Genomic DNA, 11841 nt, shown 5'->3' on the forward strand with positions numbered 1-11841 from the left:
ATGAAAGGAAATACACAAAAAAGATGCAGCAAACTGTCTGCCTTTTATTGACTATAGTTTATCACAGCATGCTTAACATGCTGAAGTGAACAAGTAACAAGATGCTTATATTGCATGACTTCTTGTTACTTAGTAACCTTGATTTCTTCCTCACTCCTCTGCTTCCTTGGTCTGAAATGACAGAACAATGGCAAGTAAAACATTTGGCCAGATAATCTAAATTTTAAAGAGAGTGCAAAGTTGAATCATTGTATCTAATAATAATAATGATGATATTAATAATATACAATTTTTACCTTCACAATTTCCCGACTCTTTGCTCTCAGCTTGTTGACCTGAGACTCGGCGATGTCAGCTCTCTCCTGAGCCTCCTCCATCTCATGCTGCAGCTTCCTGTACCTGGACAGGTGAGTGTTGGCCTGCTCCTCCTGTATGATAACCCACAGGGAAGTCAAAATCTGTGGACTGAGTGACATTTCAGTATGTGTGTCATTGGAAGAATTGGGCATACTTACAGCCTCCTCAGCCTGTCGCTTGTAGGACTTCATTTTCAGCTGCAGCTTGTCCACCAGATCCTGAAGGCGAGTAATATTCTTCTTGTCCTCCTCGGTCTGACGTAAATCAGAAGTGACAAAACATTGTAATACAAGGAGAAAACTGCAGTAAGCCTGCTGTTTTCATTACAGTATATTATTCTGACTATTAGTAGTTGTAGTAATTTAAGTATTTGTGTTATAAATAGCAGTATACCTGATAGGTGAGCTCCTTTACTCGTCTCTCATATTTTCGCACTCCCTTAATGGCATCAGCACCACGTCTCTGTTCAGCATCAAATTCAGTCTCCAGTTCTCGAACCTTGAGTGAAGAAAAATGCAGTGGTTTAATTTAATTTTAATTTTAACTTAAAAGTCTTTTTAAGTTTAATAATATGAAATTTTGTTCTGGCTGACAGTACATATAAATAGGTTGGTCCTGATGACACTCACCCTAGCCTCCAGTTTCTGGAGCTGCTTCTTGCCACCCTTCATGGCCAGATTCTCAGCCTCATCCAGACGGTGTTGCAGGTCCTTCACTGTCACCTCCAGGTTCTTCTTCATCCTCTCCAAATGAGCGCTGGTGTCCTGCTCCTTCTTCAGCTCCTCTGCCATCATGGCAGCCTGACATTTTGAAGAATATGGTTTTATTGGGTGAATGCCAGATAAATGATGATATTCTGTACTACACTTTGTGTCCAGTCACAGAGAAATGTGTGAGGGTGACTCACATCAGTGATGGCCTTCTTGGCCTTTTCTTCAGCATTTCTTGCTTCCTGGACAGCATCTTCTACTTCACCTTGGATCTGGACAAGGTCGGCTTCCAGCTTCTTCTTGGTGTTGATGAGGCTGGTATTCTGTTATTGAAGAAGACAAATTGAATTTTCACTTGTTGAATTACAGAAGCATAAAGTGTTAAGTCTTGCTTGTCAGCCTTTGAGCAATACCTGAGAATGCAGCAGCCCAACACGCTCACTGGCATCAACCAGCTCCTGTTCAGCCACTTTGCGGCTTCTCTCTGTCTGCTCCAGTGCAGCTCTCAGCTCCTCGATCTCAGCCAGCATCAGGCTGTTCCTGCGCTCCACCATGGCAACCTGCTCCTTCATGTCTTCCTGACCTCTGATAGCTTCATCAAGGTGCAGCTGGGCATCCTGAGTTGTAAGACATTGATAGACGTATATTAATGAACATTTTCAGGTATGTTTTGAAGTAAGATCCAAGACAAATCCTTCAGTGGATCTACCTTCAGGTGTCCCTGCACATTTCTCAGCTGCTTCTGGGCCTCAGCTGCCTGGCGGTTGGCATGGCTTAGCTGAATCTCCATCTCATTGAGGTCTCCCTCCATCTTCTTCTTGATTCTCAGGGCATCATTCCTGCTCCTGACCTCAGCATCCAAAGTCGTCTGCATGGACTCAATCACCCTCTGGCTGTTCCTCTTGATCTGCTCAATCTCCTCGTCTTTCTCTGCAAGTTTTCTGTCAACTTCACTCTTGACTTGGGTGAGTTCAAGTTGGATGCGGAGAATCTTGGATTCCTCATGCTCTAGGGTAGCCTTGGTAAAAAAACAAAGATTTATTCTGTAGCTCCAGTCTAATTTGAAATTGTGTTTAATGAGAGAAATGTTGTCAGACAGTACCTCTGCCTCTTCAAGTGAAGTCTGGAGTTCGGTCTTCTCGTTCTCAACAGTCTTTTTCCCTTTCTCCAATTCATGAATGGTTTTTCCACTCTCACCAATTTGCTCAGTTAGATCAGATATCTCCTCTGTAAGAAACAAGGTACACAGTAAGTGGTTATTTGAGTAGTTGTGAATTCACTTATTTTCACTTATTTTGTCTCACTCATCAACGTTTAGATTCACTATAATGGACAATATACTGGACACTATATATTCATAAAAAACATAATATTGCATTTGATGTTAGTTTGTGTATTAAACCCACTGGCCCACTGGGGGGCACACTCTTCCACACTTGTTCTGCTATACAAAGCATACGACAAAGCTTTCTAAATGGCTGATACCCCAACTACACAGAGAAAAATAAGATATAATATCTGTAAATTTCTCCACAATGAGACTAATGTCACTTAATTGTAATACTAAGTCTGGCAGTTCATGCATAATCTAAGCATACTGCTTTTTCAAAACTTTGCATACGTTGCAGATTCTTGTTCTCCCTCTTCAGGGTCTCCAGGTGGTCCAAAGCTTCTTCATATGAATTTTTCAGCTTGAACATCTCAGTGCTGAGAGAACGAGCTTCTTTCTGAGATCCCTCCAGCTCGGCCTGGCATTCCTCATACTTCTGTTTCCACTCTGCAAGAACCTGAAAGTACAACAAACAGGTGTGAGAGTTTTTGAGTGTTCTCGTCACCTCACATTAATGGTCAAACAGTAGTCTACAAAATATCTAACCTTGTCAAAGTTCCTTTGCTTCTTGTCAAGGTTAGCAGCGAGAGCATTAGCTCTCTCCACATCAATCATCAGGTCCTCCACTTCACCCTGCAGTCTCTGTTTGGTCTTTTCCAGGGAGGCACATTTTGCATTCACAGCCTCAATGGATTCCTCTGCATCTTGAAGACGCTGGGCCAGCTTTTTCCTGTTAAAACAAGCAGTAAACAGGTTTAATGGTGATTTACAGAATCACCATAAACAGTGTGATATCATGAATGATCATTACTTGGCCTCCTCCAGCTCCTCAGTACGCTGAATGGCATCAGTCTCATATTTGGTTCTCCACTGAGCCACCTCGCTGTTGGCCTTGGACATTGCACGCTGCAGCTCAGCTTTGGCCTCCTGCTCCTCCTCATACTGCTCTCTGAGCAGGTCGCAGTCATGGCGAGCTGACTGAACAGCATGAGCGAGGGCGTTCTTGGCCTTACAAAGATATAGACATTTTTTATTAGCTGAAACATGTCTGACTTCAAGCCTTGAAGTGAGCAGTTTTTAATCACCAAACACCGCAGTTCTCTAATAGTGTTTTTAATGTGCATACTTTAACTTCCTCTTCAATATGCCTCTTGAACTCCTCAATCTGCTGGGTATAAGCCTGCTTGCTCCTTGTCAGCTGAGAGACCAGGGCTTCCTTCTCCTCCAGCTGGCGACTCATTTCACCTAAGAAGAGAAGCATAGTGAGTACTAATCTAAATGCAAATGTGGGTATTATTAGATTTATTACAGATTAGGATTGGTAATAAAATAATACATCAAATGTATTTTACTCACCATTCTCTGTTTGCAGTCTTGCCCTTTGCACCCCAATATCATTTAGTTGTCTCACATGTTCATCATTTTTGGCCTTCATCTCACTCAGTTGATCTTCAAGAGTACGACACATTTTCTCCAGATTGGTCTGAAATTAACAAAAGCTGTGTTGATCTAAGGTAATGGAATGTAATCTGATTCTGTGAGAGCTGAATAATACCAGATGCACAGCAGAGTAATTTTCACTGAGCCAGTTACAACAGATTTTTTTTTTAAACTTTACCTTTGATTTTGAGACAGACTCCATATTGCTTGCGAGGTCGTCAATCTCCATCTTGTACTCGCTTTTCTCTTTCTCCAGCTTCTGTTTGACTCTCTGGAGGTTATCAATCTGTTCTCCCAGCTCTGCCACACTGTCAGCTTGCTTCTTGCGCAGAGCTGCAGCAGTGGCCTCATGCTGCAGGGTGGACTCTTCGAGATCACGACGCAGCTTCTGAAACTCTGCCTCACGCTTCTTGTTCATCTCGATCTGAACAGATGTTGCTCCGCCAGCTTCTTCCAACCTCTCGCTGATCTCCTCAAGTTCCCTGGAGAGATCAGACCTCTGTTTTTCCACCTTGGCCCGAGCAGCCCGCTCAGCCTCAATCTCTTCCTCCAGTTCCTCAATACGAGCCTAATATATACATAGTGAAAAACACAAACATAACCACATTCTAATATACACCTATCCCCAAGCCAAGTACATTCAGATTGTGTAAGTGGAGTACAGCACTGGACAGTGTTGGATATGATTCAGATTCTATACCAACCTGAAGTTCCTTGATTTTTTTCTGAAGCTGGGCACAAAGCACTTGCTCATCCTCAATCTTGCTTAGAAGTTGACTTGTTTCAAAGTCCTTCCTGTGAGAAATCAATAATTGGTCAACATTACTTCCAGCATTCATTCTTATCTTGAAGTAAGTGTAATGGATTTGAGATTTTTAAGTATTCTGGGATTAATTTCTTGACTGTCTATTGTTAGTGTTAAAATGATTGATTGCTTTTGCAGAACAGCATTTAAACAGCAATTTTCACTGCAAGTTTCTGTACAACTTTTTTTTTTTTTTTTTTTTAATCTGTCCTCTGTATACTGCAAAAATACATTTAGGTCAGACATGAACACACTGTATTTAACACTAAGTTAAATCACACTCACTTCTTGATTTTCTCCTCAGACTGCTGCTTGTCATTCTCCAGATCCATTATGGATTCCTGGGCCAATTTAAGATCTCCTTCAAGCTTTCTTTTAGCTCGCTCAAGATCCATGCGGAGCTTCTTTTCTTGCTCCAAGGAACCTTCAAGCTGTTAACAGAGATGAGACAATTTAATTATTTTAAATTTTCAAGGGAACTAAAATCACTTCATGTTATGATCACATACATCGTCCACTTGCTGTTCCAGTTTGGTTTTGGCCTTCGTCAGAGTGTTGACTTTGTCTTCCTCTGCCTGCAGATCATCAAGGGTCTGCTGGTGGGCTTCTTGGAGGGCTTTCTTCTCTTTGGTCAACTTGACAATGGTCTCATCTTGAGAAGTCATCTCCTCAACCAGATTTTTAACCTGTATTAGCAATATTGTAAAAATAATTTTAGAGGGTGTAGAGCATTCTGCAATAAGCAGACTTTAAGGCCTTATAGAAGATATATCAACCTTGTTCTCTGTGGCATGCTTCTCTTTTTCCACTTTGGCCAGGGTGAGCTCCAAGTCATCAATGTCTTTCTTCAACTCAGAGCACTCGTCCTCCAGCTTCCTCTTCTTTGCAGTCAGCTCAGCATTGACCTCTTCTTCATCTTCCAGTCTCTCAGCCGTCTCTTTGAGTTTGGCCTCAAGCTGGATTTTTGCTTTAATGAGTCCCTCACACCTTTCCTCTGCATCACTGAGGTTTTCAGTTTCCTAAAAGTCAATGCAAATGATTCATATAATTGCCAAATTTTCATGTAGGATATTTAGTAGACCTGTGTGATGAGCCAACTTACAGCCTGCACTTGTAGCAACAGGTCGTTCTTCTCCTGCAGCAGAGAAACCATCTTCTCCTCCAGTTCTTTCTTCTTAGCCAGAGCCTTTGCCAGGTCCTCCTTGGTCTTTTCAAAATCCTCTTTCATTTGTGCCATCTCTTTCTCAGTTTCTGCACTCTTAAGCAGAGGCTTAATCTTGAAGTACAGCTTCATCCATGGCCAGGTTTTGACATTCATGAATGAGCGGATGTTGTACTGGATGGAGTAAATGGCCTCTCTGAGGAAAACATGGATCAAAGTAGTGGATTCATTTAGGTTCTTAAAGTTATCTATATTGGTAAGCGCTTTCAAAGTAAATATTTGGCAAGAAAATTGCAATCAACCTGTCATGTACAAATGTATAGTTGCCCTTTGATGTATGAAGCAAAATATGTACAGTACCTGCGCTCCATCATCTTGACAAACTCTCTCCTCATGAGGAAACCTCTGCAGAGAGCCTGAGTCATGGTGACCAGGATTGCAAGTTTTTCATCTCTCATCTCTTCCAGAGTACCCAGCAGCCCGGCTTTGAAGAACACCTAAAATGAAGTGTTCCTTAATGTGTTTTTGTTGTTCTTGTTGTTTTTTACACTATTGTTACGCTTGCTTGCGATATCAGGGTTAGCATTTGTGGCAAAAAACACCCATTATAGACTAATGGATTACCTTTGTGTGTCCAAATTTGTACTGAGTATGGTCAACATCAATGGAGCCCAAGAGTTTCTCTGAGGCCTTTTTGTTGTCGATGAATTGTCCCTCAGGAATGACACTGGCATTTAATACTTTGTATCTGATTTGAGTGAAATTAATCGACAATGAATACTTGATCAAAAACATTGGCAAAATATGGTTTATCTCAACGAATACCTCTGCTTAAAGTCACCATAGAGGATCCTGCTGGGGAAGCCTTTCCTGCAGATCCTGATACCTTCCAGCACACCGTTACACCTCAGCTGGTGGATGACCAGGAAGTTCTCCATGAGACCTTAAAGACACATGAACTTTACTCTTGTGTTGCATAATTGCACTCGTGTTTAAATGTATAATTTAGCTCTGAGTCTTACCAGGAGTCTTTGATTCATTTGGAATCAAACAACGCACAAAATGAGGATGAGTGCTCCTTAAGTTGGTCATCAACTTGCCCAAATTCTCCTGAAATACAGAAAAATTCAAACTATTTAGTAGCATATCAGAATGTAGTGGTATACATATTGTACAGTAATTATGTAGTGAGGAAGTCATTTGTGATGCTTACCCTGAACAGAGCAGACACAGTCTGAAAAGACCCACCCTTTTTCTTGCCACCTTTTTTTCCACCACCACCCTCAGCTGCAAGGTGAATATTAAATTTGATTATTAACGTTAACAAATGTAATACATTTATTAGCAGATTCTTATACCTAATTATGAAATGAACTTGTATAACTTAAAATGTCTCCGAATTATGAAATATGTTCCTTACCTTCTGCTGAGGCATGGGATGCATAGAGGTGAGCCAATAGTTTGGCTGAAGATTTCTGGTAGAGCTGAACCACTGAGTCGTTCAGGGGGTCCTTGTTCTTGTCCAGCCACCCAGCAACATTGTAATCAACAGTGCCAGCATAGTGCACAAGGGAGAAATGGGCCTCAGCTTTGCCTTTGGCTGGTTTGGGTTTCTGGAAGGGGGCGCTTTTGCCAAGATGCTGGTCATACAGTTTGTTCTTGAAGGTGACATCTGTAGCCTTGGGGAACATGCACTCCTCTTCAAGGATGGAGAAGATGCCCATTGGCTTTTAACAATAACAAGAGAACATTAAAATGTTGTAATGTTTGACTGCAGTGGCTGTAATTATTTTCATCATTGTAAAAAATGTCTCCCTGTTGTACCTTCTCAATCAGCTCAATGCAGGCAGCCAAGTCCATACCAAAATCAATGAACTCCCATTCAATTCCCTCTTTCTTGTACTCTTCTTGCTCCAGGACAAACATGTGATGGTTGAAAAACTGTTGCAGTTTTTCATTGGTGAAGTTGATGCACAGCTGCTCCAAGCTGTTGAACTAAAGACACGGAGATGTCAAAGATCAGCAAAGGCCTTAAGTAACATTATTTGTAATCTCAGCTTTAAGTGAAGCTGCATAAGATTACAGTAAGTAGAGTCAGCCAAGCACACTTACATCAAAAATTTCAAACCCAGCAATGTCCAGGACACCAATGAAAAAGCTTCTGGGCTGCTTGGTATCCAGCATCTCATTAATTCTGACGACCATCCATAAGAACATTTTCTCATAGACAGACTTGGCGAGAGCCATGACAGAATTGTTGACCTGATTTTACAAATGAATAATACAATATGAAGGATGAGTGTGAGTGTTTAAGGATTTTGCACAGATTAAAAATCATGTAATGCAATGATGCAAATAACTTTATGAGAACCATGATTGCATTGGGAGTCTTTTCAATCAGATGAATATTGTCTTTATATAAAAGTTTCTTTAAATATCAACATGGAAGACAGTCTTTTGTTTGTACTGTTGTTGACATCCCATACCTGAGGGACAGTCTGACCTTTGGTCACAAACTCATTTCCAACCTTCACTCTGGGGTAGCAAAGTGCTTTTAGCAAATCAGCAGAGTTCAGACCCATGAGGTAGGCAACTTTATCTGCCACTAAAAAAAGAGCACAAATAGTTATTATTACCATTATTTTTCCATTCTAGGATAACATCACATATGTTTTTTTTCTAAATCACAAGTTTCCCTTCAAGAGCCAAAAACCTGACTACTACATTAAAGAATATTTAATATTTAGGTTTCATACCCTCAGTGCCATCGGGCTCAGCCTGCTCTTCACGCTGCTTCTGCTTGAACTTCATGTTCCCATGATGCATCACGGCTCCAGTCAGCTTGTACATGCTTGATTTCTCTTCTGCATTAAAGCCCAGGATGTCAATAGCAGTCTGTGAAATAGACAGTAAGTTTAAAAACACAAACTTGTACACCACTTTTATAAAGTTGGGATTTATTGAGCTATAATAAATGAATAACTTAGTCTACATAATAAAACTATTGCCCATAAAATTATGAACAATGATATGGAAAAGCTTTGCAGTCATCAAATGATATTGTCCTTACATCAGTGGCCATGAATTCTTCAATATCATTGATACTCTTGACAGTGATTTCCCCTTGACTGACCATGGGATAGTCATATGGATTTGTAGTGATCAAGAGAGCCTCTGAAGAATGGAAAAAAAATATATGTGAGTATGACAAGTTATGTATTGTATAATATAAGCCATTGTTCTAAATGCTGTGAAATAACTGACAATATTATAACAATATTGTTTACTAATCTCCCACCTATCAGCTCAGGTTTGTGGCCTGTCATGAGCTGATAGAAGATGTGGTAGCTCCTCTCAGCAGACAGCTGGAACGTCACTCGAGATTTCTCCAGCAGATCTGTACAACAAGTCAATAGGCTGTTTACAGTTTGTCCTTTCATCAAACCTTCTGGTTATTGACAGGCTGGAGGCTTACATGTTTCGATATCAGCTGAAGCCAACTTTCCAGTCGATCCAAAATGGATTCTGATAAATTTACCCTAAAAAAGAAGTTATAAGTATGGACATATTTGTGACTCACTCTGCTAGTGCACATATCTTAGTGTCTTAGGAGTAGAAACATCACACTACAGATGTCAGAAAACCCTAAAAGAAATTATATATAATAATAACTATAATAAGCTATATAAAAGACAAAATCATATTAACAAAAACATCTAATACAATACAAACATAAACAGCATGTGAAAAGACAAACAAAAATGCAGAAGCTAAAGGACTCACAGACCAGCTTAAATAAAAAATGACCAAAACTCACAAAGCGGGATGAGTTGTCATTCCTCACAGTTTTGGCATTACCATAAGCCTCCAGCAGTGGGTTGGCTGCAATGATTTGATCTTCCAGCGACCCCTTAAAACAATGTTACATAACGTGTTTTATTTACACTTTCTGTTTACTTGTACTACATATTATGTATAGTGCATCACATTATTTACCTGCATTTTTCCAGCTACTGCTTCTGCTTTCTTTCCTCCAGCCACAGCGATTGTCGCAAAGTACTGGATGACACGTTTGGTGTTGACAGTCTTTCCTGCACCGGATTCTCCACTAAGATGCAGAAAATGGTTTAACACGTGTGTTAGATTAATTCCGATACAATACGGCACATAAATAATCAGTCTGAGTTACATCAATACAAACTTGTTCTGATCAGCATTGACTTACGTAATCAGGATGGACTGATTCTCACGATCTGTTGAGAGAACATTTGAACACACACTTTGTATTACTGCATAATTCATTTTTCTTTAAAAAATATCATTGCATTATACTTTCTATATTAGAGCAGACAGGGTGTTACCATAAACTGCATGTTTTTAAATGACCAGTGTATGGTTCTTAAAGGCCGGGTCCTGTTACAAAGTGGCAATTCAGGACAGACTGTAGTTTAAGAACTGACTGATACCTTGGAGCATGAACTGATAGGCGTTATCAGAGATGGAGAAGATGTGGGGTGGAGCCTCAATCCTCTTTTTGCCTCTGTATCCTGCTACAACCACTGAGTCATACACTGGGAGCCACTTGTAGGGGTTCACAGTGACACAGAACAGCCCTGAGTAGGTCTGTGGAGACAGAGGAGGATTTTTACCAGCATACATCTTGCTGCAGTCATGTTTCATCTACTGATGTGATGATCAGGTCAAACTCACGTAGATCATCCATGCTGCATAACGCTCTTTGAGGTTGTACAGCACAGCGGGCTCACTGAGGTGGGTCATCATGGCCATGTCCTCAATCTTATCGAACTTCGGGGGGTTCATGGGGAAGACTTCATCCTCTTTTACAGTGAGAGTCTGTCAAAGAGGCAACTTAGTTACTGTCCACTAGTCATTTTATTGTCTAATTATCCATCTGTCTCTCTGCAAAGCGTTTTGAGATTTCAATTTTTAGTTTTTAACTTAACTTGTATTTTTGATTTTCAGTTAGGTGTTTTAAACCACTATGTCCAAAGGTTTACATATGGCACAGCAGCCCAGATTCTACATTAAAATGCCCTTGTGCTCACCTTTCCACTGAGAGTCTCCACGGTGGCTTTGCCGCCCTCTCTCTTCACAAGTTTCCCCTTGAGGTACATCTCACTGGGTTCAGCCACAAAGTATGCTGTTTTAGCATCAAAGGGAGTGTTTTGAGCTTCAAGTCTCTCTTTTTCTGGCTTCCGGAGGTATATGGCCGCCGGGCCAAAACACTCCATTTCGGGGTCCGAGCTCATGATGACTCTTTACTACACACAAGGAAACAAGACAGAAGTCATTCATTTTAGAAAAATAGACAGGCAGCTAACAAGACTCTGATGTTTATAGGGGCAAGCCCTACATATGCACTGGTAACTATACAAGCATGAATACAAAGCCTAATTTACCTTGGATGACACCAGGTGTGCAGGGGTTTTCTGGCAGAGTTCAATGAAGACTTCTGAAAAAGGAGCAAATATGTAAGGTTCACAAAGACTGAGACTGACACAAAGAGCTGACCCTGTCATAATTTATTTTTAAAAAGTCAGAAAAAGAAATGTAAGCGTAAGACTTTAAATCCGCTTGTTGTCATCTAAAGAGTTATCTTCATCTTCAGTACACACAATATTGATTTGATACAAATGATGTATGGCCGTATTATAAGTATAATATCCCGTATTGGAGTAGTCTAATGGTGAAATACATCAGAGCCACTGAGAAACTTACCTTTGCTGGGTGCCTGTCCTTGGAGGATGTTTGCTGTGCCTTTTTATATGGAGTGATGGGAGCCTATCGCATGTGTATTTCTGTATTTGGTCATGTCCCCTGGCATAATGCTTGTGCAGTAGTGGTTCTTAACTCTAGTTGTCACATTACACACACAGTTTCATTGCCAGGCTTTGAATTTGCTGAGAATTGAGGTTTTGTTTTTTTAGAAATATTCATATTCCTGTGATATGAGGAATACGAATTAATCTAAATAGCATCTACATATGGAAAAACATTTAGATGCTTTGAGCACTGC

The 11841-nt window shown here is 40.5% G+C and overlaps 1 protein-coding gene across 1 annotated transcript; it reads right to left on the minus strand.

The window, feature by feature from the left end:
- Positions 1–24: 24 nt before the first annotated feature.
- On the minus strand, positions 25–11561 carry LOC124056316 (myosin heavy chain, fast skeletal muscle-like). Its single transcript, XM_046383637.1, has 41 exons — positions 11544–11561; positions 11225–11277; positions 10871–11086; positions 10515–10658; positions 10271–10427; positions 10030–10057; positions 9801–9912; positions 9622–9714; positions 9280–9343; positions 9103–9201; positions 8875–8978; positions 8561–8699; positions 8291–8409; positions 7917–8066; positions 7629–7799; positions 7225–7531; positions 7018–7091; positions 6827–6914; positions 6630–6747; positions 6429–6552; positions 6165–6301; positions 5745–6000; positions 5419–5661; positions 5152–5328; positions 4928–5073; positions 4542–4632; positions 4016–4405; positions 3754–3880; positions 3524–3642; positions 3209–3405; positions 2944–3127; positions 2689–2854; positions 2170–2294; positions 1777–2085; positions 1481–1684; positions 1265–1390; positions 987–1157; positions 751–855; positions 516–611; positions 297–428; positions 25–171 (listed from the first exon to the last, which is right to left on the minus strand). Exons 3-41 carry the CDS (start codon positions 11072–11074, stop codon positions 151–153), a joined length of 5817 nt encoding a protein of 1938 aa, XP_046239593.1. The 5' UTR covers positions 11075–11086; positions 11225–11277; positions 11544–11561; the 3' UTR covers positions 25–150.
- Positions 11562–11841: the final 280 nt, after the last annotated feature.

This window comes from Scatophagus argus, chromosome 3 (genome assembly GCF_020382885.2).
Source record: "Scatophagus argus isolate fScaArg1 chromosome 3, fScaArg1.pri, whole genome shotgun sequence".
Lineage (NCBI taxonomy): Eukaryota > Metazoa > Chordata > Actinopteri > Scatophagidae > Scatophagus > Scatophagus argus.